This window comes from Oryzias latipes, chromosome 1 (genome assembly GCF_002234675.1).
Source record: "Oryzias latipes chromosome 1, ASM223467v1".
Classification (NCBI taxonomy): Eukaryota; Metazoa; Chordata; class Actinopteri; order Beloniformes; family Adrianichthyidae; genus Oryzias; species Oryzias latipes.
In genome coordinates, this window is record NC_019859.2 from 30,697,812 (window position 1) to 30,722,660 (window position 24,849).

At 44.8% G+C, this 24,849-nt stretch overlaps 1 protein-coding gene across 4 annotated transcripts; it reads left to right on the forward strand.

The window, feature by feature from the left end:
- The first annotated feature begins 208 nt into the window (after positions 1-208).
- marf1 (meiosis regulator and mRNA stability factor 1) lies at positions 209-24,833 on the forward strand. Of its 4 annotated transcripts, none has more exons than XM_020705738.2 (28): positions 209-317; positions 735-930; positions 3,768-4,622; positions 4,824-4,983; positions 5,067-5,281; positions 7,135-7,252; positions 7,336-7,508; positions 8,512-9,030; positions 9,752-9,906; positions 10,038-10,187; positions 10,268-10,448; positions 10,567-10,736; positions 10,817-10,897; positions 11,019-11,258; positions 11,340-11,459; positions 11,542-11,720; positions 11,812-12,032; positions 12,113-12,255; positions 12,340-12,473; positions 17,625-17,827; positions 18,347-18,574; positions 19,117-19,356; positions 19,432-19,662; positions 19,777-19,837; positions 20,714-20,809; positions 22,009-22,118; positions 22,239-22,412; positions 22,631-24,833. In XM_020705738.2, exons 2-28 carry the CDS (start codon positions 790-792, stop codon positions 22,919-22,921), a joined length of 5,589 nt encoding a protein of 1,862 aa, XP_020561397.2. In that variant the 5' UTR covers positions 209-317; positions 735-789; the 3' UTR covers positions 22,922-24,833. The 4 variants fall into 4 exon arrangements, with proteins under 4 accessions (XP_020561397.2, XP_020561401.2, XP_011478106.2 ...); XM_020705742.2 differs by having other exon boundaries at positions 22,009-22,068; XM_011479804.3 differs by lacking the exon at positions 22,009-22,118.
- Positions 24,834-24,849: the final 16 nt, after the last annotated feature.

Consider the following 24,849-nt stretch of genomic DNA (forward strand, 5'->3'; position numbering starts at 1 on the left):
TTTTTGGTGTGACTGTAAATACACTCATTGTCGCATTCTATAAAGCTTAATGTTGATATTTTTTCAGTTTTCTTTGATCAACATAAAGACATCATTTGTAAAATTACTACGGAGCCCGTACATTACATCAAAACAAAGTAAGAAGAAAAATCTCATGAGTGCTTTAAAGGGAAAACATGGTTTACGACAGTTTGTTCTCCTTTCTGGCAGAACAAGATTACAAAAGTGCGCATGCCTGGGATAACAGACAAGAGGAGGAAATGATTGTCTGATGAAAGTGTGAGGTGGGCACTTGAGCAGGTAGCGCTAAACACTTAGTAAGTATATTTCCCACAAACACTTCTTTTCAAATTAACAGCAAATTTACGCAATGACTTCGAGGGAAGCTGGGTTGGTGGAGTAAAAATTATTGGAGCGTGTTTATTTAGCCTTACTAGCTAACTCTGTTCACGTAACATTGAAGTAAAAATCAAACGAAGCAGTTCGGCTAGTTTTCTTCATTAGCTGGTGTTTGTTTAGTAAAGTGTTCACGGTAACAGACCGTGAAGTTTACTAGCTTGTTGTTAACCTAAAACTTGATATTTTTATTGTTGCTAACCATTAGCTTGTCATTACGTGAAACTTGTGTTGTGGAAAAGAAACCTTAACTTAACCACCATAAACAAGCGCCAGTGAGTGAGTCATCGGCGGGATTGGCAGTTTCATGCTCTCATTTTGGGCTGAATTATGCGCAGGAAAGCATGAGAGCGGAGAGAGATGGACGCTTGGTGAAACACCGAGGTGGTTGGTATGATGGAAGGAGGACTGGGAAAGGAGAAGTCTAGAGCCACACGGTGTCCCGACAGCCCCACAGCAGACGCGTCCACGCCACAATGGAAAGACTGCTTTGGCTCAAATGAAACCATCCCCCCGCATCAGATCCATAGAAATGTGAGTATTTATGTGTGATGAACTGTGTGAGGACAAAAGCAGGATAGAGACCTACTCATGTGAAGGTATTCCTTCATCTGATCATCTGTGAGTCGGGATGAAGAAAACATAAAGGGGGCACATTTTAGAAGCTTAATGCAGATGCCTTAAAACCTGCTTTGAATATGTCAAAGAAAATTAGTTATACCCTGACATTTTTTGTAAAAAGAAATTAAAATCTATTAACCCAAAAGTTTATCCTTGTCGCACACTTTTCTTAGACTTAAAATGATCAAGTCTCTCATAGTGATCCTTTTTGAAAACCAGTTTACATCTCTCTTGCCTTTTTTAATTTAATATAATTTGAATTCAGGATTATCTTTGGTCTTAACTTTAAGGTGATGCTTTTATGAGCAGGTAAATTAGGAATTCGTTGTGGGCTAATAGCTGAAAATTATCTGAAGAAATAGTTATTGTTAAAAAGAGCAAGAAACTCTTCATGCTTTGTGTACAGTTGCGGTCCTTTAACCTGATAGGTTTTTCCAACTTATCAGTTTATTTACATGGTGTCTTAACGTGTCTGCTGTCATAAAAAGGAAGTTCACATTAAGGGTGGAGTAATATTGGAAAATGTCCATTTGTCCTGTCAAAATTGAACCTTGCACTTGGTCTGTATTCAGATTACCTTTCAACTGGATGTTAATGTTTTGAACCAAAGCTTGTAAACAAAACCATGTGACTTAAGATCAGTTTAGTCATCATTCCATCATAGTGATGCTTTTTGTTCAGAGATGCATGATTGAGTGTAGAAGTTGGCAAAAATACTTGTAGACTTGCAGAGATACCTGTTTGTCCCAGAGTAACGATCTCCACATTAAACGCCCGTACCTGAAGTTGTTTTTATGACTCTGACCAGTGTTACCAGATTGGGGGGTTTCCTGCCCAACTGGGCGGTTTTCATGCTAAATTTGCGAGCAGAAATAGCTTTGGGTGGGTGGATGTATTTTGGGCAGGTTTGGGGTTGGTCTGGCGGTTTTGGGTCTTTATTGAAATGATGTACGTCTCAACCAGGGACGTGGGGTCAGGTGAGCCAGTGCTTCACCTGTAAGCATTCTTGCCATTGTGAGCAACTATTGATAAAATTTGTCCACTAATTTGTTCAATGAATGCAATTTATATTTATGCCTTTTAATCAATTTTATACTCAAAATTCCTATGTTTTGCATATTTGCTCTTAAATTCAAGTGCAGACGGTGAGGTAAAGCGGCACAGAAATTCCGCCTCACAGCTGAACGAGAAGCATATCATGGTCCTATAAAAAATCTTAGACAGAGCTGAAGCTCAGAGTTGCTAGGCGACACCAACCAATATTCCACCAGCTGACCAAAATTCCTCTTCTACTTGTAATTGCAACTTGGGGCTCGAGGTCTAAATGTTGCCCCTTAAACTATGGTGGCGACCTTGTCTTTGTTCCTCTTCAGGAACTATGCAGTAGGGTTGGGCGATGTCCCTTAAATTGGCAGTTGATGATGTTTACAGTAAAACATTGGGATGGACGATGATATCGGGGGGGGGGGGGGGGGGGGGGGGTCTTTTTTATTTTTCGTTATTATATAATTATTATTCGTTATTTTACTTTATTTTATTTCCCAACTAATGACTCATCCGCGATGATCCAGGATAAACTGAGGGAAATTAGTTTAACAAATAAATAACAAACAAAATAGAAGAGAAGTAATCCGCACCTGCACCTGATTAGTCAAGTGGACCGGTGGACTGAGCGACCGTGTCTCTGAGCAGAGCAGACGGACTTTGTGTTTGAGGGGAAGGGAGGATGCTTTGTTACGTGTGCGCTATGTGTGGGAGACTTCGGACTGTGATCCGTCCCGCAGCTCTAGGTGAACGAGCTACCGAACTCAGGAGAACCGGGTCTTCCGGTAAAAGTGTGTCCGGGCAGAGCTTGGACCGTCGGCCCACACAGCGGCGTTTGGGCGGTGTGTGAGTTTTTCAAAGCAGAAATGTCGCTCAGTCTTTAGAAACCGTTCAAACAATCACATGGATTGTGTTTCCAGTCATGTACCGACAAAATAAAGGCTGACGTTATTCGCACATATTTACGTTCAGCCAAGCTGCAGATTGCAGCCTTTCCTTTGGATGAAAAGAGTGATATAAAATTGTGTTGTTGAATTGATGAAAATAAAATCCAAAGGATATTATGTATCAAAAGCTAAATGTTGTTAGCACATGTTAGCCTTCTCCTAACCCTGGCTTCTTCCGGCTCCGTTCTTCAACAGAAAAAGCACTGACCACACCTACTAAAATTACATGAGCGAACAGGCGCTTCATAATAACCGTAACATTAATAAAAGCACGTATAGTAGATCGTCTCGTATATTACTGAGCTGCCAGATATCTATGTATGTAGCCTCCCAGCGGAACTCATTTCCCCCTCCGGTATTTTAAACACTACTGCGCATGTGCAAATGATTTATTCCGACCGAAAGTGTGACCCATGTGAACGTTTATTATAATCGGAAAAAGTTTTTCTGGACCCATGTACGCGGTTGAATTCTAATCCGACCATTGATCCGATCAAGATACTTTGCACATGTAACCGCGGCTTATGGTGTCGACTCTCAGCGTGGCGGGGGCGTGGCATCACAATGGTGTCTCTCCATCGTGATGTCAGTCAGCCATCATGATGGACAGTGGTATCGTCCATCGGCACAACCCTACTATGCAGTGTTTTAGTTTCCATTGGATATAAAGCTCAGTTTGAGCATTTCATGGTTAGAAGGGTTCCCAACAAAAATAATTATTTGATTTCCTCATGTGTGTACATGTTTTTCCTCTTTCAGAATCACTACATGGACACCAGAAAACCTCTGCTGGAATTAAAAGATGTCCCCCCTCCACCACAACATCCACCTTCTCCCCATTTATCCAAGCCTTTGCCTCTGCGCCCCCTCCCTTTGCCGCCTCCTCCTCCTCCTTGCTTTCTTGCTCCTCCTCATCTATCACAAGACTGCCAACAGCAGCAGCAGCTACCACCTGAAGGGGCTAGCCCCAAAGTAAGCCACTGCGTCTACTGCAGCACAGCTGGGCGGGGGTTGTTGGGTGGTGGTGGTGATGCTGGCGGCAGCAGCTCCAGCATCGCCGGAGTCGTTTCGCTTTGCAGGGCTCTCTGCTCCATGGGAGATCCCATTTGTAGCAGCAGCGGTAGCATCAGGTCTGGGACCTGTTCAGTAGTTTCTTCTGTTCATCCATGTCAACAAACCCTCAGCTGCAATACCAGAGGCCAAGTTCCCGAGTCTGTGCTCAGGCTTGGATGCACACCTCAGTTGCACAGCCCCGTTGCCATCGCTCAGCCCCTTTCTTCTCACAACTGCCTCCCCTGCTGCTCTGGGCTCCTTCACACCTGTTCAGCTGCACCTTCTCCATGCAGTCAGGCCTCCTCGTTTCCTCCTTCCGTTTCCTCTTTACCTGCTTCTGTGCATGACTCTTGCCTGGTGTCTTCTGGCTTTTATACCTGTGATGTCGGCTGCAACTCCTCAGCCAGGAGATCTCAGAGAAGTGCACACGGGGATCAAACAACTGCCACCGCTGTCACCACCACAACCTCTACAGCACGGTTCTTCTCCAATCCTATTCACTTAAATGTAGAACGCACCGCTTGTGTGAAGGGGGCTCACTGCTGTCTGGACTACTTAAAGGTTGGTGGAGTTTGTTGGAGTTTGCGTCTCTAAGTTGCTTCATAAATTTGAGGGCAAATCGTCTCTGTAGCCACAGAAGAGCAGAAAAATTCACAATTAAAAGTTTGTGTTTGTCACTGAAAGCAAATCTCTCTGTCCTTCAAGTAGCACTGGCTAACGTTGTTCTGTTATCCGTTGTTGGAAAATGTTCGCTTCGTTCAGCCTGTGAATGGCGTGACTTCAGACACAGATGAGGTGTGGCCCAAGGTTTGTGTCCCACAGACGGCCTCTCTTCCCGTTCCTGTTTGCAATGGTTGTGGAACGTCTTCTGATGCCATGGCTCTTTGGCCAAACACCAGCTGTGGGACTTCGTATAAATACGGTTTGAACTTTTCTTTTTTTGAAAAACTGTTTTATAATTTAAAGACACACATCTTCAATTATTTAATACGTTTCATGTTCTAGGTTCTCCAGAGAGTGGTGGGTGTGAGAACATTCCTCCAGTTGGCGTCTTTTGGGACATTGAGAACTGCAATGTTCCCAGCGGACGTTCTGCTGGAGCCGTGGTCCAGCGTATTCGCAGCCATTTCTTTAAGGGTCACCGAGAGGCGGAATTTATTTGCGTTTGTGATATCAGCAAGGAAAGCAAGGCTGTCATTCAGGAGCTGAACAACTGCCAGGTATCTGCTGGAGCTTGGGTAGCTTTCTACCCACACAGATGTTTGTTTTCCTTGAATGCTCATGAAGCAGCAATCCATAATTCAAATCATTTTATGTAGAAAGCACCAGTTCACAACTGAGATTGCCACAAAAAAACATTCATTCATTGATCTTCTAAAACGTTTTCTTCCTTTTGGGCTCACGTGGTTGCCGGAGCCTATCCCCACCACTCATAGGCGAAGGAAGGCAGGGGACATCCTGTACAGGTCACCAGTCTGTCGCAGGGCCATAAAAAAGCAAGAAATATCAAACTGAGCTTTCATAATTATGTTAATCCAAATTTATCCTGGCTCATTGGAGTCCAACTATGTCCAGAAAATTCCAGTTAAGCCAGGTTATCTTCATTTTACGGCCTATGTAAGCAACCAAAGGTGGAGAGGAAAACTCCCTGTTGATGGAAGATTGGGAAGAAACCTCCAGCAGAACTAGGCCATCTGCCATAACAGAGCAGGGAGGAGACAAACATGGAAACATATTGTAACATCTGCAGTAACACGAAGGTGGGTTTAAAACGGCTGCAAAAAGAAATCGGGGAGCGGTGGAATAAAGATAAAATCCCTCAAAAAAACATTTGTTATAGAGCAGAAGAAATGAGATGGTTACACCATAGGTCAGAGACCCAGTAGCAGAGAGGACAAAGTCACTCTTTTGAACGACAGGAGAAACGCCAATGAAGGTTATCAGTCATAGAGTTAGCTGAGAACCTAGTCGTTTCAACTGGACTTCTTGTAGAGTTGAAACATTTCATCCAATAAACTTCTTCGTTCTAAAAGTTGGGAAGATGGTAAACTTTATAGCTCTCAGATGGTGTAACTTCACCAAAGCCTTAGCCACAGCTGCCCTTACACGCTAGATACAGGCTGTCTGCTGGCAATAAATGGGCAAACCTGCATGGGAAATGTAGGTGGCTTGAAGGAAATATCAATAGATTACTGTTAGACAACACATAAGTGCTTGCTCTATTGTGGTGCAACCTGACTGTTAGAAATGAGGAAATTGGACAATCGGACCATAGATTGTGTGTGCATCATACGCATGCTAGCATATCTCCTGCACACCCCTGTGCGTTCAGCATATGCAGATGGTCAATAAGAGGCCAGTACTCGCACCTTACTTACAGTACCGCATAAGGGCACCGGACGACGGCATCACCGTTACATCATATCATTGTGCGTGCAACTGATATTAGTCTTGCAAATACTTGCCAATACAATTTCTGCACGCACAACAATCTATGTCCTACTATTTTCATGAGGTCCCTTAAGGAGGCCACATGAGCCTCAAGAGAACTGCAAGACACGCCTGTTTTTCCTCTCAAGAGGTGGCTACAAGTCCCAAGGATAACCCAAAAATAGCATTGTAAATGGAAAGAATATTTTATGTCTGACTTGTATGAGAAATTCAAGTAACTGGAACACAACAGGAAGAAGACTGACTGATAAACCTCTGGAACATCGGTTGTGGATGGAAAAAGGTCGATTACAAAAAAGATTTTTAAAGTTATATTGAGTGGTGACAAAATAGTTTCTGTGGTTTGTCTGTACTTTGAGCAATTGTGACAAAAGTTTCTCAACAGGCAGCATGTTTTTAAAATGACCAGATTTCCAGACGCCTCCTTTTTAACAAGATAATATGAAGCTATCTGGCTGATGAAGTCATTAGAACAGCTTCTCTGCACGTTGCAGAAATGGTTTTACCTGAAGGTTTTGAATTCTTTCTGCTCGTGTTGGCTACATTTAAAATATTTTTTTGTATCTCCTTGACAAAAGGCTTCTTTTTTTTAGTGATCCTAAACAGTTTTCCCCAACATCAGGTTACCGTCGCACATATTAATGCCACAGCCAAGAATGCTGCAGACGACAAGCTGCGTCAGAGCCTGCGGCGCTTCGCTGAGACCCACACTGCACCTGCAACTGTAGTCCTGGTGTCCTGTGAGTTTCTGTCGGTCCCCTCAGTCATCTGCTTTTCACTAAGACCTTTGTGCTCTAGACTAATTTCTTGGTATTGTTATTAGCTGACGTGAATTTTGCAAGTGAGCTGAGCGACCTGCGGCACCGGCATGGCTTCCAGGTGATCCTCGTCCACGGCAGCCACACGTCCTCTGCTCTGCTGCAGCACGCCCACCTCCATGTGGCCTTTCAGGAAATTACAGCTGATCTACCACAGCGACCGCTCGACTTAACAGAGGTGAGCCTGCGAGTACAGCTTCAGGTGCTGAGATGCTGTTTCTTTTGTCCTAATTCTGTTTAATATTAAGGTTTCCCTTGAAGGCGTTTTTATTTTCTTCTCTATAACTGTAAGGCCAAAACTCATCCATAGACTGTAAAAACAATGAACGAACTGTGATGTCACCCATAAAAATAAAAATAAAAACCTTAGCTTCGGATCTCTCGAAATGAAGCAAAATCCCTCACCATTGCTTCCTGTTTGGGAACGCGAGAAAGGAGGGGTCGAGCTGTCCATTGTCTTTACAGTCGATGTACTCATCATTTCGTTGTCAAAAGGTTTTATGAACAAGTGTTTCTTTTGATAACACCTTGAATAGTAACCCTGAATTGACACTGCCATGTCTGCGGTGCATCTGCGTTGTGTTGCGTGGGGAGTCCGCCCCACGACCGTCAGTCAATTTACATCGACTTGCATCGGATTTACAATGGAGACGCACTGCTAATGAACCAGTGGAAATCAGCCAACTTAAACAGCTTGCATGCATCCCAAATTGAAGTGTTCTGAAGTCTTAGTATAATGAGGACTATTTAACCCCCCCCCAGCCCCTTGCCCTGCAGCTTTACATTTGTTCAGGGACTCAGCAGCAGGTTGTACAGAGATAACGGGAATACATGTCAGATAAATTTCCTTTCAAGATTTAATTATGGAATTATTAAGTGTCAGTTTTTAGTATTGAAAATAATTTATTTTACTTTTTGTTAATTTATTTAAATATAAACAAAAAGCACCCAACGATACCTTTTTAGTCATTTTTCCTTGTCCTTTTGCAATGTTTAAGTGAATTGTGTGATGCTTCTGTGCTGCAGTTATTCTGCACAGTGGACAGTGTTACGTAAATTTGGTTGTTTTAGTCAAGTTTTGTTTTTCCTTAGAGTTGGACAAATTTTTGATTCATGTTTTTCCGTGAAGTGAAAATTCTGCAAACCAGACAGGCACAGTGTCTTTTCCTCCCCTCCTTTAGCCCAGTTTCAACCTTCTGTATGTGCACAACCTCCCTGTCAACTGTGACAAGAGCCTGCGGAACGCTGTGAAGTTCAGGCTCCGCCGCTTATCAGACAACTGTGGTGGCAAGGTGCTGGGCGTGTCCCAGGGCATAGCGGTCCTCCGCTTTGGCAGCCCCGAGGCCGCGGCCCGCGCATGCAAGCGAATGGAAAACGAGGACGTGTTTGGCCGTCGAATCACCCTCTCCTTCTCACCGAGGGCCAGAGAAGGCGCACATCCCGAGGCTGAGCCTCAGACTCAGCCCCATCACTTGTCTCAGACCAAGCCCCAAACCAATCAAATCCAGGTCTCTGGGGTTGCCCATCTCCCGTCCACGCCCTCTTGTTCTTTTCTGCCTTTGGAGAAGCCCAGGTCACCCAGGAGGCCACGGCGAGCAACCCGCCCGTGCCCCACTCTTGTCCCAGAGCCTGAAAGGCCCTACAGCCCTAGGAGGGGGTCCAGTGGGCCTCCGGGGGGTGCTGCAGCCAAACTCAATCAGGTCAGCAGACTCCTCCATGCCTGCAATGCCCTTTGTCCTTGTCTGGGCTGCCCTGTGTTCTGCAGCAGGTTCTCCTCCCTCCAGTGTTCTTACTGCTTCTCTGATTATCAGTGTGAAGCTGCTTGCTGGCCTTCAGTCAGATTCTTGTGCTAACATGCATTTGCTGTTTGTGCTTCATTCATCCCCTTCTGCTTTGCATGTTTCTCCACTGACCATTTTTCCTCATCATGCATGAGTTGTAGCGTAGCTTTTTTGTCTTGCCCTGCATGTCTGTGCTGACATACTTCTGCTTTGTGAGTAGACATTTTGTTATGATCCATGTCTGTTTCATCGTTATGCCTGAGTGCTCATTTTCTTTCAGACCACAGTAGACCCATAAAAAGTAGGAGTTGGGGGACAAGTCTTTTGCGTTTTCTTTATCCTCAACTGAGTGTAAATTATTATTTTTATTTTTTAGTTGAAGATGTGCATGTGGTGGTGTTTTTTATTTGTATTTTTTTAGTCAGATAGCACAAACAACTTCTGAGGTTCAGACATTTCTGCTGGCTTCAGAAGCAAAACGCTCATTGAAATATTTAGTTTTCTCATGTAAGACGACCATCTCCACTTCATCTGCAGCACATCAGTGACCATAAACTTATGTGGCATTGTCTGTTTATGACTGCATTTTCTTTACAAAGAGACCTCAGCATCATGAACATGTGCCCTCTGCTTCATGTAGGACCTCACAAACGTGGAAGCCAAACCCAGGATGGGTCAGCAGCAGGTGGAAAAAGTCCACATGTTGAACTCGTCCCATCAGACTAACGGGGAAATGAGCGCATTGGAGCATTTGTCCAAACCTGGCTTCACCAAAGAATCAGGCTGCAGGAGGAGGTAAGACTGGGACAAACGATACCACTTCCTGTTTGTATTTCATTAACTTAAATGGTCTGCCTGTGCAGTATCAAAATTCTTGCTTTAACAACCACATACATTAATATTTTTTCCTCCCTACTATGCTGAAGAGAAGTTTCCCTGCCTCCTAACCGGACTGCCCCCCTTGTGGATAAAGGAGACAAGAACTTTCAGATCAGCACGCCGTTAGCCTTCACCAGGTTAAACCTACACAGGAGCTTCAGTCCTGTCGGCACTTCTCAGGGCTCCTGGTCTTCAAGGTAGCAACGCCCCATCCCCATTATTCAGTACATGTCGTGTTCCTCATATAGAACTTACCAGAACATTTTCTTAATGGAAGGAGCGCATCCCCCTCCCTGTCCAGCCGCTCCTCACCTCTGCTTGCTGCGCCGCGCAGCCCCAACGGTCGAGCTGAGCCTTTCTTAGAGGGGGCCGAGGTGCAGGTGGCCAATCTGGACTACAGAATGTCTCGCAAGGATCTGCAGCAGACGTTGCGTGACACCTTCTCCCGCTTTGGACAGGTCAGGGTTTTTAATTTCATTTACTTTAATTTGATCCCATTATAGCACTCTGCTAAAATTATTCGTTTAGGAATACTCTTCTATAAGAGGAACTCAGGTGTGTGCGTGTGATGTGCAGGTGCATTCTGTGGAGCTGAGCCCCCACACCGATTACCAGCTGAAGGCTGCAGTTCAGATGTCATCCCTGCAGCAGGCCATCAGTGCCGTCAGCGGCCTGCATCGCTTTAAGATCGGAAGCAAGCGCGTTCAGGTGTCTCTGGTCACAGGTGGCAGCAACAAATCTCTAAGGTACGTTTAAGGCTCAATTGTAAGATTTTGGAAACATAAACGCATACTTTTGACTTCACTTTACATCACTTTCTTTATAGTCTGGAGATCATCAGCATTCTTCAAGATTCTCCTGCCAACTGCCTTCCTGTCTTCAAGTTCCTAGAGATTTATGAGAAAAAGTCAGTTGCCCTCTCAGCTCATTTCCTGTCCTGGATCACACCAGCATGATGCTCAGGGCATTGTGAATGCTTTTTCTTTTTTTTTTCTTAATGCTCCTCGCTCTTCTCACACTCAATTTAGATATTCCCGTAAGATTGCTGTCAGCGACCTGTACAAGCTGCCTGATTTGGTCTCTGTGCGGGAACAGGGGGGCTCCAGGCTCGTTTGCCTTTTGCCTCACAGCCAAATACGTCAGAGTCCTCTGGGATCTTCTCCGTCGCAGGAAGGCTCCTCTTCTTTAAATGGAAGCCCTGTTGTGTTTGAGGAGCTGGAGTACCACAATCCTGTTTGTGAGCAACATTATTCAAAGCAGAACTTCAGGTAAACATATCGGCGCTCCATGGTTTTAGGTCTGGCTTTGTCGGCTTCAGTTTATCACTGACTGGGTACTTTCTTTTCCAGCGAGGCAGATTTTGACCCAGAATCCTACAAAATCCCATTTGTTGTGATGTCACTGAGCACTTTGGCTTCTGAGCTCAATCATCTGCTGGAATCACACGGTGGGACGCTTCCTCTCCTCAGGTACAACCTGACTCCCACATGATTCATGAGATCATTGTAATCATCCGGCGTATCTTGATAAATGGTTTCTTTTCACATGTAGTTTTCCAGACTGCTATGCGGCTGAGTTCAGCCCGCTGATTCTCGGCAGTGAAATGACCGAGGGTGCCGTTCCTCTGGAGCATCTCATCACCTGCGTTCCCACCGTCACCATAGTCATTGCTCAAAATGGTTTCAAAGTCATCAAATGGCTGCACAGCAGACCGCCTGCACATATTTCTGGTTGGTTATCATCGTTGGAGACTAACAGACAGATCCCAGCACTGTTGCGTTGTGTCAGCTTTGTACAAGTGTGTGTGTTTGTGTTGTGCAGAGCCCTGGATTCAACGCTGCAAAAGTCCAGTAGGAAACCCTCAGCTCATCCAGTTTAGCAGAGAGATCATTGACCTGCTGAAGGGTCAGCCATCCTGCATAATGCCCATCAGCAAATTCATCCCTGCATACCACCATCACTTTGCCAAGCAGTGCCGAGTCTCCGACTATGGCTTCTCAAAGTTGCTGGAGCTTCTTGAGGCGGTACCTCATGTGCTACAGGTGCTTGAACGCGGATTGTGCGCCATAAATGCTTTAGATTGTATGTGTAGATTATTCACTGTGCTTCTCTACACAAACAGATCCTGGGTATGGGAACCAAGCGTTTACTGACCCTGACCCATCGAGCTCAGGTGAAGCGCTTCACCCAAGACCTGCTTAAACTGCTGAAGTTTCAAGCCAGCAAGCGAGTGGCAGTCAAAGACTTCATGCAGGCCTATCATTGGTCAGTAGACCTGCGGAGCTGTAGACAACCTCGCCCTGTTCACTGTTTGAATTGTTCGTTTGTGACAGTCGCTTGTTTTGTCAGGTGCTTCTCCAGGGACTGGAGGGTAACTGACTACGGCACATGTGACCTGATGGACCTGCTGGCTGAGATCCCAGATACCACCATCACCATCTCCCACCAGAGCTCGGACACGGTCATCTCCGTTCCCAAGAGGGGTCAGTTCAACATCCTGTCTTCAAGAAACCATTTCTGCAGATGCTGTGACAGGGATTTACTTTGTTCTACTTATAAAGCTGGGGGTGTGGGAGGTCCTGGGACAGAAAACCTTTTCAATGTTCAGGCTGAACTCAATTAAACACAGCTGGGGGGAAAGGTGGTAAAGACCTGCATGTACCTTTACCCCACGCCAGTTGTGCATAATTTTGCGTAAATGTTACCTTGGATGTTTCTCTTTTTTTAATTTTTTTTATTGAAACAGTTCAATTTAAAGGAGGGTTGGCTCCTCAAGATGAAACATGTTGTATTCAAGGGTTTCCTCTATTCCAGTTACTTATATCCATAGCTGGCAAGGCAGAAGAGCTTATACCATGGTCAGTTACAAAAGCAATACATATTAACCAGGTTTTAGTCCTTAATTCTTGTTTTTTTCCGATTGAATAAAGCATCAGTTCAGAGAGAAAGTTCATCTCTTACCGCTTGTTTTTGTCCAGATGATGAAGCAAAAGGTTGTTTTAAAGAAGCCGGCGCAGTGATACAAAACATTTAAGCTAGCTGACCGGAACTTCTTTTTTCACCGTGCGGTTATCACGTTTTAATGCACACCCAGCAGCCAATCAGAATCGAGTATTCAACCGGACCATGGTATAACAGAAAGACGTTCACACCCACATGCAAACACACCGATTCTTAAAATTCACCGACTCAAAATATTCACACTTCCCTCAAGTGACACTGCACTCATTTAAAAAAAAAACTAAAAGTACAAACCTTTCAAAGAAAATACATTAGAAACGATGGCAAGTAATGATATGGTATGTTATAGGTTATTGTAAAAAGCTATCCTAAATGTTGACAATGTTTTAAGAGAACTTAGTGACAAAGGGAAACTGTCTCATTTTTCTGCACCAGGAAAAGATCCTTATGCCTTGAATATGAAAACAATCTAGGAGTGTAACAATTAATATCATAATTTGTCGTCTTTGAAATAATTTTTAGTTGATATTGGTTAATTTTTAACGATCCGATTCACTTACCTAAAATTGATCCAGAACATCTTTAGCCCAAAACTTCAACCAGTGAGACTCGGAGAGAAATACCGGAGTACTGAACAGCACAGGTGAAGTTTTCTAGATTCCTTGTATTTCTTGTAAGTTAATCAAGTGTTAATTAAATATGTGTACATACATGCAAGTAAACAAGAATTTATGGCAAATCAATTTATATTTTAGTTTCCTAAAATTCAGTCCACTGTTGGTTTTCCACATCAAAATAATCCAAAGGGAACATTATAAGAATCGTCTAGCACACAGTATGGTTACGTCTTTGCTAAATTCAAAGTGTTTCTGAACATTGGACTGGAATAATGGATGTTCGTTTTTTGCTGCCATCACGTGTGTGTTGTCCGCTGTGATGCACTTGGTCATTTTTACGTCATGGTGAAGTAAACCTACCGTACTTCAAGCCAAATTGTATTTTCCAAAATTGACCTAATGGATTTATTTCATTTTGAAATGGTTTTATAATGGTATAGTTTGAGTCTATTAACTACTTGCCACGGATTGATCAGTCTGGTTGGATTGTAGGAATGAAAATCAATTCGTCCATCGAGTGGATAATCGTTACACCTCTAGTTATCTGCCTTGCTTGGCTGTAAAGTGGTTTTTCCCATCACAAGTCTGCAGAGATGAATGAAAGCGCAGCCTGATGTCTGAGGTCAACTGATGGATCTGAAGGTCTATCTAGTACAGTGCTTCTTAATTATTTTTTGCCAGGCCCCCCCAGGAAAAAGAAAATGTTTGGCACCTCCCCACCCCACACACACACACACCCGCGCGTTGACAATATATTAGGTTAGTATCAATAAAAATTGTGTAAGTATACCTAAAATTGGATCTTTTAACATTAACAAAATAAAAAAAGCAATATATATCCACTTTCAACAAATATTAACTTTATTTAGCCACACAGAAACCCTGTTATAGTCTAAAACAGAAGAAGAGTGCCTGAAATAAAATAAAAAATCTGTCATTCCTTATTTAAACTAGAAAACTTTTGACCAACTGAACCATTTGATGCTAAGAAAAATAAATCAATTAATAAATAATAAATGTAAATTGATCTGTAAGCAGCACCAATATATCTAACGTTTTTAGTCTGAAGGAATAAATAAAAACATTGTGCTGATTTTTATTTTGTTTTTTCTAAATGGATTGTTTATTTATGATGTCATAAAATGCAGCTGTTTAACTGCATTACCTGCTGTCTTTATGTATACTGACACCAACTAAACGACAGGCAGACAAAGAATACATTTATGCAAACTAAAGACATGTCTGCAATAGTTAATAAAGAATGACATTATTAGCATGAGCTGACTCCTCTAAGGCAGAGGTCCCCAACCTTTATTGCACCACGGACCGGTTTGATGTTTGGCAAAATTCTCATGGAGCGGTATGTTATATGTGGCGGACACGCGCTGCAACAACACTGCAATAAAGGCAGAGACACGTGATAAGACGTACTCTGCACTTTTATTTTGACACGCTAAACATTGTACATCGCACAGGTGTCATCATCCTCTCCCCTTCCCACGCTTATGGTGCTAAAAAGAAGTAAACACAACAGGAAGAAATAACTGAGGGTGAAACAACATAACTGCCAGATGAAAGGACCCGTAGGCAAAAAGAAACACCCATGCTCAATCCTATTTTGACCAAAGCAGGCAAAGGGGATTGATTTAATTCTCTGTGATGGCTGCTTCGACAGTAACCCCTGCAGCCTGCGGAACTCTGACAGCAGACCAAACGTGCACGTGACCGACACTACAGTACAACAAAATAATATGACCTGCATGAAAACTGGTATTTTCTAAACATAACAACAAACATTTAAACATGCCTTCAAAATAAGTGCATGGAAAATCCAACTCGCCACAATGCTGAATAGTTCGAGGGAATCTCCCGTTTGGATAAATCCGTATTTTAAGTAGGACTCCTGATACTGTCTATTAAATGTAGCTTTCTTTTTTTGGAAGTCGAAGGCTCCTTTTCTGTCTCCTGGCTGGGCCTCTTCCACTTGGCAAAGAAACTTTCCAAAGATGTTTTTTTATTTTTGTTTTGTTAGTTCCTGGGTTTTATTTTGGCGGTATCATATCACGTGACCGAGACGATCGAATTGGCCTGCGTCAAGAGTAACAAAGATGGATGTAACAGAGAATCTGGCAATTTTTCAAAAAGAAACATCTTTCAGATTCCGAAATAAATAAAACGGAAGTCATGCAAGTTATTTTATTTTTTCTGTGCGGCCCGGTACCAATTGACCCACATACCGGTCCGCGGCCCGGGGTATGGGGACCACTGATCTAAGGCACTCAATGATCCTGGTGTTGCACAATCCAGGCAGCGCTTGAAGCAGCATAAAGCAACAAGTTGCTGGATGTTTATCATTACGGTCAGGTTCAGATGTAATACAAATCTAGAGTGGGTGGGGCCTGTCCACACACACACACTCAAATGTTATAAACATACCTGTTGGCTGCAAAAATGTCCACATGTACACAATACAGATAGTGTTCACACATGCCAACTTATGCCTTCAAACCAACTAGTGGGAAATATTTCATTCAATCACGAAAACTACTTTTGCAAAGGTGACCTAACACCTGTGCTCAAGTGAGTGTTTATGTTCCTCTAAAATGGATGATGGAATGTAAAAAGGAGGGAGAGTGCCCACTCATCCCCACACAAAGACCCCCGCCGCAGCAGGTGCGGCAGCCAGAACCCCCCCAACGCCTGCATGGCAGCAGATAGAGAACAAACGCCCCCCCGGGCGATCAGGACCGCCACGTGGCCCCCAGAGCCAGAGAGCAGGGAGGCATGGGGGGGACAGAGAGTGCAGCTCCAGCTCAACCAGGAGAGCAGCCACCCTAACGCAGGGTCGCGCCACAGAAGAGTGCCCACAGCCCCAGACGAGCACCTCATCACCACCCAGAAGTTCTGGGCTTCCCCCCGCCCCAACCCCAGGTACGAGCCAAAACACCCCCCCCCCCCCCCCCCCCCCCCCCCCCAAAAGGGAGACCCGCCCCACGCTCCAGGCAGCCACCCACCCAGCCCAAGGTTGGTCCAGGAAGGAGCAAGGCAGGGGCCAGCCGCCCCCACCCAGGAGGAGGGTACCCAGGAGAAGAGGGGGTCCACAAGAGGTGTTGTAAACATGGCCCCACCAGGCTTGGCCACAGTTGGAAATTTGACAAGGCCCAGCGCTCAGGGGAAAGGACCAGAACCCACAACACAGAGACTCGGACGACCCCCAGCTCAGGTGGGATGTGATCCCCGACTCTTAGCCCTGCCAGAGAGATCAGGGGTCCCCCTCCCTGCATGGAGAGAGGGCCGCCAGTCCCAGGAAGCCAGGACCCAGGGAACACGGCCGCAGTTGCGAAGGGCCCAGTACCCCTACCAGGGATGGGGTAGGGGACAGATAGTCCTAGGTCCCACCGTCCTTGTGAAATGCGTGTGTGTGTATTTGTGAGGGCATGTGTGTGTGTTTGTTGGAATGTATATTTTGAGGAGTAAAGTGTGTGTACTAAGGGGGTTCAGTTACAATTAGCAGGTAGGGCACTGAGGGGACATCTCCTGATTACTCACAGTGATGTCCCATCACCCTCCCCACCAAGGGGCCCTAAATGTCTACGGTGCAGTTGAAATTGGCTGTCCACAGTTTCAGGCCGTTACAAACTGTGATATAACAGATGATAGTAAATTAATAGTGGCACAGATTTTTTTTCCAAGCACTGAGCCGCTGTCACCACATCCCCCCCCATTAAAGTTGTGCCCCGGGCATTTGCCCGTATTACCTGTGCCTAAAACTGCCACTACTGCGCGCCCCCCTGGCATCGCATCGGGGGCGCCCCCCACTATTTGAGAAGCACTGATGTAGTGTCTGAACGTTGCTTTTTCGGCTGCTTGCGGTCACATTCACTTGTGTAATGTACAGGTAATGATGCTTGATGAAAAAATGTTTGTGCTTGTTTTTACTAAAACTCTAGAATGTGTTTCATTTTTAAAAGCAGATTAATTCTATTGTTTACATTCCCGAATACCAGATTTTGATTGGTCAATAACAGTTAACCTGTGACTACTTTATCCAAACAGAGCGCACTACGGAGGAAGTGGAGCGCACCAAGCAGTTTGGGAAGGAAGTGGTGGACCTGCTCCGTCACCAGCCTCACTGTCGAATGCCATTCAGCAAATTCATTCCGACCTATCACCACCACTTTGGCCGTCAGTGCAAGCTGAGCTACTATGGATTCACAAAACTTGTGGAGCTCTTTGAGGCCATCCCTGATATCTTACAGGTGAAGGACCGCATGTTCCTTTGTGAGCTTAATCTGTTTCCTTTTTCGCAGGTCAGTTATTTACCCACAGATGAGTGGATCACTAGATGCTGTTTAGGATGAAGCTGTGACTGCCCTGCTTCTACTTCTATAGTTTAGTTAAAAGGTGGTGGGGTCCAGGAATGCAAAGACGTTTAGACAATCCACTCAGTTCATTTGGACTTAAACACTTTCACCGCTCCAGGATCAAAAGGGGAATAAAAAGCATCAAAATAGATTTTCTGAAGTTTGTGCATATTTGTCTGATTATCCAATCAAGAGAAAAAAACGTTTTAATTGTAAAAAGTCCACCTTATATATGCAGTCATGGATGCAACACAAGACCTGAAGTGGGTGATAATCTGAACAGAAAACTATAATAGAATTAAAAACGCAACTCTTCTTTTAAAAAAAAAAGGCTTTAAACCTTTTTTTTTTTTGTAGTAAACCTTTTCAATTCTGAATTCTGCTGAAACGATGTGCATCTGCCCCCCTCCCCAGTTGTTGGAGTGTGGTGAGGAGAAAGTTCTGGCTCTGACAGAGGTGGAGCGTATCAAAGCTCTGGCAGCACAGCTGGTCAAAGTGCTTCGGGCGCAGAAGAACTACAGTCTTCCAGTCAGCCAGCTGCTCACAGAGTACAGCAGGACCTTCGGTTACAGTCTGCGCCTGCAGGACTTTGACACCCCCTCCCTGTCCACCCTGCTAGCTAAACTCTCTCATGTTGTAAAGGTAAGAAAATTGATCTGTTTTAGGGGTCAGTGGGTGGGGTTTTACCACCAAACTCTGCTCTGGCAGGCTTGAATTGGCTGGACACACCTGGTGCAGGTAATCAGCTGTCGGTAGGGCAATGATATCTGGAACACATGCAGACACACCGATCCTACAGGTCTGGAGTTACTGAATAACAGATGGACTGGAATTTTAAGCTTCATTTAGAAAGTTTTTTATTCCTCATTTGTTGTACTCAGTTTATTGAACATTTTCTACTTTAACCTTAAAGAGTCTAGAAATCCTGTGGTAACTTGACTCGATAAGACGAGTGTTTGGGTGTCTACTTCAAACACTGATGTCAAAATGACCTTGGAGGTGTCCCCCCCCCATCCAAGGTTGTAAAACCCTTTTGAAACTTGCAGAGGACCTCTTTTCAGTGCACATAAAAAGCTGAAGGAGTCACTATGGTGTGCAGAAAGGAGGCGGAGGTGTGCGAGCCACAGCCGATGAAGTCACTGCTACCTTAAATTTTGGCATTAATGGTGGTTCTCCTGCGTTAGGTGGTGGACAGTGCAGAAGGTAGGGAAGTGCAGCTGATCAACAGGAAGTCTCTGCGGACGCTTACCTACCAGTTGCTGGCTCTGCTCATGTCCCAAGAAACCGATCAGTTGCCCAAGGGCATGAAGGTGGAGGAGCTGAGCCAGCGATACCAGGCTGTTCACGGCTCACCACTGAATCCCTGTGAATACGGCTTCCTGTCACTAAGCGAGCTGCTCAAGAGCCTCCCAAATCTAATGCAGGTAAAAAGAAAAAACTGTTTTCTGCTAAACGGTGCCCTTCTTTAGAAGTGACTGGATGACTTTTTCCCTTCACAGTTGTATCATGAAGATAATGAAGAAAACGGCAAAGCTGGCGATGAATACGTGAGGCTAACCAGGCTTTTTCAGTTTGCTCGTAATGTGCGCGCGCTGCTGCACACCTACCACTACAACCAGATCTTCCTGACAGAGTTCCAAGGAGCTTACAGCAAGTTCATGGGCAGCAGCCTGGAACCGCGCTCATACGAGTGCGTCAGCGTCGACGATCTGCTCAATGCCATTCCACAGGTACAATATCCTTTCCTCGTTGTCCAGTTACCCTTAAGCAGGTGAACAAACATTCTAAAACTCAGAAATGTCTCCAGCTTTAGCTGATTTTCTGCTTCTGTGCTCATTGACCAGGTGGTCTGGATAAAGGGACACGGCCATAAGAGGATTATCGTTTTAAAGAACGATATGAAAGGCAAGAGGGATTGTTACTGTTGCTGATTTCTTTTAATATAAAAGACAAGAACAGCCATGTCTGCTTATTTTTTTCCCAGCTTTTAGGAGATGTGAGCTGAAATGGTAAACGTAGGATCACGACTGATTGAAAAACGTGTTGACTCTGTGGCAGCAGGGTGTCTGAGCTGATGTAGACGCACCGCCCACATCACGCCTGCGAACTAGTTCTAAAAATGACACAAGACCTGATGCTCTGAACTCGGCGCACTCAAACTCGCTCGCTTCACACAACTGTGAAAATGCCACTGCTGTTTATTTTAAAGGGCCTAGGCCATGCATATTCAACTTTCAAATTGAGCTTTCAAGTGTATCGCAGTGTTAATTCCTTGCAAAAAGAATAGCCATAAAGTGTTTTTTTATGCAATCCTGAGTATGCCTCTAAAAACCTCATTTGTGAAAGTGAAAAACAGCCTCTTCCAGGAAGAGTCTGCGCTGCCATCGTTTCAACGGTGAAAAAGCTATTAGCCGACATGACTGTTCTTGCCTTCTGTACACGTCTGCAATATTGTTTGTTAATGTTGCCTCTTACACAATTTTGGAATCTGGAATATCTGCCCTGATTAGGAAGAATAACTTAAACTTTTTTCTTTTATAAAATGACAATAAATATTCTGACACTTTTGTTAAATAATCAGTTCAGGATGAAGAGCAAAACTTCCAGTGCATTCTCTAAACTTAACTTGGAATATTGCATCCCATTAGAAATTCTATCAGGCATCATGAGGCGTGTGTGTTTTTGTATGTTTAGTTTTCCGCGTCGTGTCCAGAACCAGCATTCCGATGAGATGATGCTGCCCCATGTTGGTCTCTTCTGACATGACTTTTGTGTTTTTAGCCAAAGCAAGTTCTTCAGTACCCAGCAGCCCCCACCCAGCAGGGAGCCCAAGAGACAGTCCTGTCAGCGGTGCAACGTCTGGCACCCAGAGTCCTGGTAATTCCACATGTCGGGGTCTTGCTTAAGCTGCGTTAACACTCAACACGATTTGCAACATTAAGTCAATGTACAGACAGGATCGGAGGTCCTGCGGTGCTATGTGAGGCTCTGGCTCAACGCAACAGTCTGGCAGCAGCACAGTTTGGGCATTGCGGCGCACCCAGAGTTCAAAAGTTTGAACCTTGGCAAAGACGACATGTCGCACCTGATGTGTTCAGTCAAAAACCGACATATTGTAGAATCTGACTGTTCTTGTCCTGAACTTTATATTTTTCTTATTTATATTGAGATGATAAATAAATGTTTATATCAGATCTCCTTGGACCCTTGTGTTTGAGCAAGTAATCAAACTGGGTCACAGAGAGACAGAAGCATCCTTGAAAGTGTCCGTCATTCAGACGCAGCTCGCTCAGCAGGGGTGAAGCTTACCGCACTGAGAGTCTCTCATGAACCCAGACGTTTTTACAGATGCTTTTGTAATGAGTTTATATGCATAAACCTGATCTCTCAACATCCTCCGTGTCTTTCATGTAAATGAGATGCACACCGCTCCATTTGGCGGTAGGTCCTCCCACATGCGCCTGGGGCTTCAAGTTTATGAACACATTATTGGACTGGCAACGAGCAGCGACTTTTGCCCCGTGTCCAAGTAGAGGTGGTCGACACAAACTGCAGTTGGTGTGAATGCAGCATTACACTGACCTACCTGCTCTTTCTCTTCATTTCCTTGGTTTTTAAATCATCTCGGATGCCTCACATGAACGCTGGATGACAGCCTTTTCGGGTTTGTTTAAAGTTTTCAATTTATTGCATGTGGATGAAGGAGTTGAGAGGGGTCGGGGCTGTTGAGGTAACCACTGCATTGCTTTGAAGCTGATCCAACAGCTGCAGGAAGGCATTGTTGGGGACCTCAGCTGTGTTCGTAACCCTTGTGCTATCCTAGGCACTTTAACATTTGAAGTTGGGTCATCTAGACCCACTAGACAGTGCGCTGAACCTTTTTTCTTCAATGATTTGTGAACCTCACTGGTGTCCATGGATTACATGAAATCTTTCCACCTTTATCCACCTTTGTCATGGTAGGGAGAACACGTCAAAGTAAGGGTGGGGTCATCTAAGATAGCACAAGGCTTAAGGATGAGCATCGTGGTTCATGACTTCTGCTGGCTGGTCATCCTGTTGGATAATCCCTGCAGGAATGGAGTCCAGAGAGAAGGAAGTGTCTGACCAGGGAGTTGAGTGGAGCGAATGGAAAGGTCTGATCTTCATGATGCTGTGGTTCAGAAGGGGCAGAATCTTTGAAATAGTTAAGATCCAAAATCATTTTAAACAGACTTGTTCAGCAGAAAAAAAAGAATTCTAGAAAATGACGAATGATTTGTGTAAGTTTCCCAAAGCTGAGGATCCTAAACTTCTGCTGCTGCAGGTGTGGACGATGCTGCAGAGTCGGAGCTGCTCTGCCTCGCGTCCCCGTTGGACCTGTTGTGTGGACCTGTACCGTCCTGCCTGCCGTCACCTCAGCTCCACCCCAATCCCATCGCCCCCCACCAGGTGGACCTTATTCACTTTGAAGGACAGTCAGCTTCTGGGCCGGCAGCAGGTCAGTTTCTGGGATTGAAAATGGCTTTAGTCATATTCAGGCTCATTACCGGCTGGTTACCGGGGAAACGATCCCGAGTCACATGACCTGACTGAGAGCAGATGCATGATCAACAACTGTAAAACATTTGAACAAATCAGAACTTCACTCATTTGTGCCAAGAATACATTCAGTCTCAGACTTTTTCCTTTTATTTTTTTTTGTGTTGGTCATGTTAGAAAGTGGTGAATGTCAAGCCGCCACAGATGGAGGTTCCAATCCAGCTGAGGCCCCTGGCAGAGAGGAAGACTTTCCTGCCAGCAGAGCTCTTCCTCCCCCTCAGTCCCTGGACAGTCCCAGCAGAAGAGCCTCACGGAGCAGGATACGCCTGGCTGCCAACTTCTCATTCACGTCCAGATCTTCTCACACTTCTCCTGCCGATCCGGTCTGACCCCCAACCGTCCCCCCCTGCAGTGCATCTGCACAGAGGAGCAGCGGCTGATGTGGAGCCTCTGAAAGCCTCCGTGTGATCCGTCCCTTCATAACAAGCTGCATTTCTTCTGCTTTCTTCTTCTCCTCTTTAGTCTTTTCTTTTTTCCCGGAGCTCACAACCTTTCCTGTGAGCTTCACCAAGCTGTGATTTTTCTTCTTGCAGATTTCCTGCAGTTCTTTCATTTGTCAAACTCTCAGCCATTTCGTCCCAGGAGCGGTTTGGTTTTTTTGTTCGAGCCCACAAACTCAGAGGGATGAAAATGAGTTAGTCGTCACTGTATCCAGTGTGAGGTGGAGAGAGGTCAATGACATCTGGGTTTTTCTGAAATGAGTTGAAGACATGTAGCTACCTCTGTTTTCAGTTGATGAGCTGGGAAAGAGACATTTTTCTCTGTGCAATGTTAAAGAAAGGGGGGGGGGAAACAAACCGTATAGATGAAATCCAGCTGTTAAATGTTTGATTTGCTGAAGATGACCTGAGGTTCACCATTCTGCTGTTTCTGTTCCACACAGGTAAGGTGGTGAGGATTTCCGTTGTGTGCTGCACAGAGTTGGTGTGTTGGGAGCAGTTTGTCCTGAAGAGGCTGTTGGCTGATGACGAACAGCCGTTTGCTTTTATGTAGGAAAACACTGAGTGGTCTGAGCTGGATCAGATCAAAAGATTTAGACCAACATTGCTGCTACTTAAGATTTTTAGTCTAGTCTAGTGGTTTTTGTTTGGCAAAGCCTTTGACTTGTCTCTTCAGGGCCAGTGAGTAGTACCTGCAGCAGAAGCCAGAGTCTATACAGTTTGTGTTTCTTTCAGCTGTTTTGCTCTGGAGGAGGCAGTGTAAATGCACGCAGGTTGCATAAGTGAGTTTATGCAACCTGTTCTATTCAGGAGGAGCAGCCAGCAAGAGTTTAAGATTGGTGTTTGTGGCTCCAGGTCTGGATCATCCTGGCAGACGCAGAAGAGCTCAAGGTTTGTTCAGGTAACCTTTGCTGCTGCTCTGCGTCACAGCTGAGGAGTCTGATGACGGCAGCGATTACTGTGGTCTGTTTTGTTTTTTTTAATTGCAAAGAGACTGAACATCGGTTTGGTTGAAGGATGGGAGGTGATTGGTTTGTCGGACCAAACCTGGAAGGCTCTGAGAAGCCTCCGGCACAGACTTGCTGTGGCTCTCGGGATTAAACTGGGCTTTTACAATAGCTTGTATTGGCCTAAGTGCTGAAAGAAGGTTTGATGTTTCCTCCCTGCCCTCTTGAGGCTCACATTTTTGACTTACTGAGGTGTTTTGTCCCTCAGCGTTGCGTCGTCAGGGTTTCCTCGGCTGCTGGTAGGCTTCAGCTGCCTGTGATGTGGCGCGAAAGCCCAAGCGTCTGCCGTCGAAGGAAGGCTGCCGTTTTGTGTCTAAAAGAAACGTTGGGTGGGCAGCGGCCCATCTCATCAGTTTATTGGCTTTTTCTGATGACTTTGATCTGAAGTTTTCTGGATTTTTGGACTTCACCTGTCATCTTCATAAAAAAAAATCGTATTTTTAAGTCTCCCTAATGTTCCTTTTTCCTCTTTGCTGCAGTTGTTAATATTTGTCTGGAAAAAAAAGATTGAAATTAAAGACTGGCGGGATGTAATTTGGCAGAATTTTTTTCTTTTTGTAGGTTTCAGCATAGCTCGCCAGCCTCTCGTGCCTCAGTGACGGCTAACTCAGGAGGGAGAGCTTCTTTGGTTTGGTTTCATCAGTGACACGCTGCTGTGCACTTATACATCGGTTTTTGTTAAGTGTATTTGAACGACGGCAGAAAACCTGACCCATGTCCTTAAGGTCTGGGGATAATTTTGTGTACCTGCTGTTTCATGTAAGTCTGTCTGCGATTTGCACACTTCTATTGCTTTGCTGCACCAAATGGGGTTGTAAGAATTTCATGTTGAAGGGACCAAAAGATTTCCATGAATAAATCTCACAAGCATCACGTTTGCTTCCTCCGC

What these genes read in the sequence shown, in the direction of transcription:
- marf1 (XM_020705738.2), top strand. Translation starts at nt 790, where the DNA reads ATGATGGAAGGAGGACTGGGAAAGGAGAAGTCTAGAGCCACACGGTGT. An exon ending in AGGAGCTGAACAACTGCCAG is followed by an intron (nt 5,282 to 7,134) that starts GTATCTGCTGGA and finishes CCCCAACATCAG; the next exon opens with GTTACCGTCGCACATATTAA. An exon ending in GGCAGCAACAAATCTCTAAG is followed by an intron (nt 10,737 to 10,816) that starts GTACGTTTAAGG and finishes CTTTCTTTATAG; the next exon opens with TCTGGAGATCATCAGCATTC.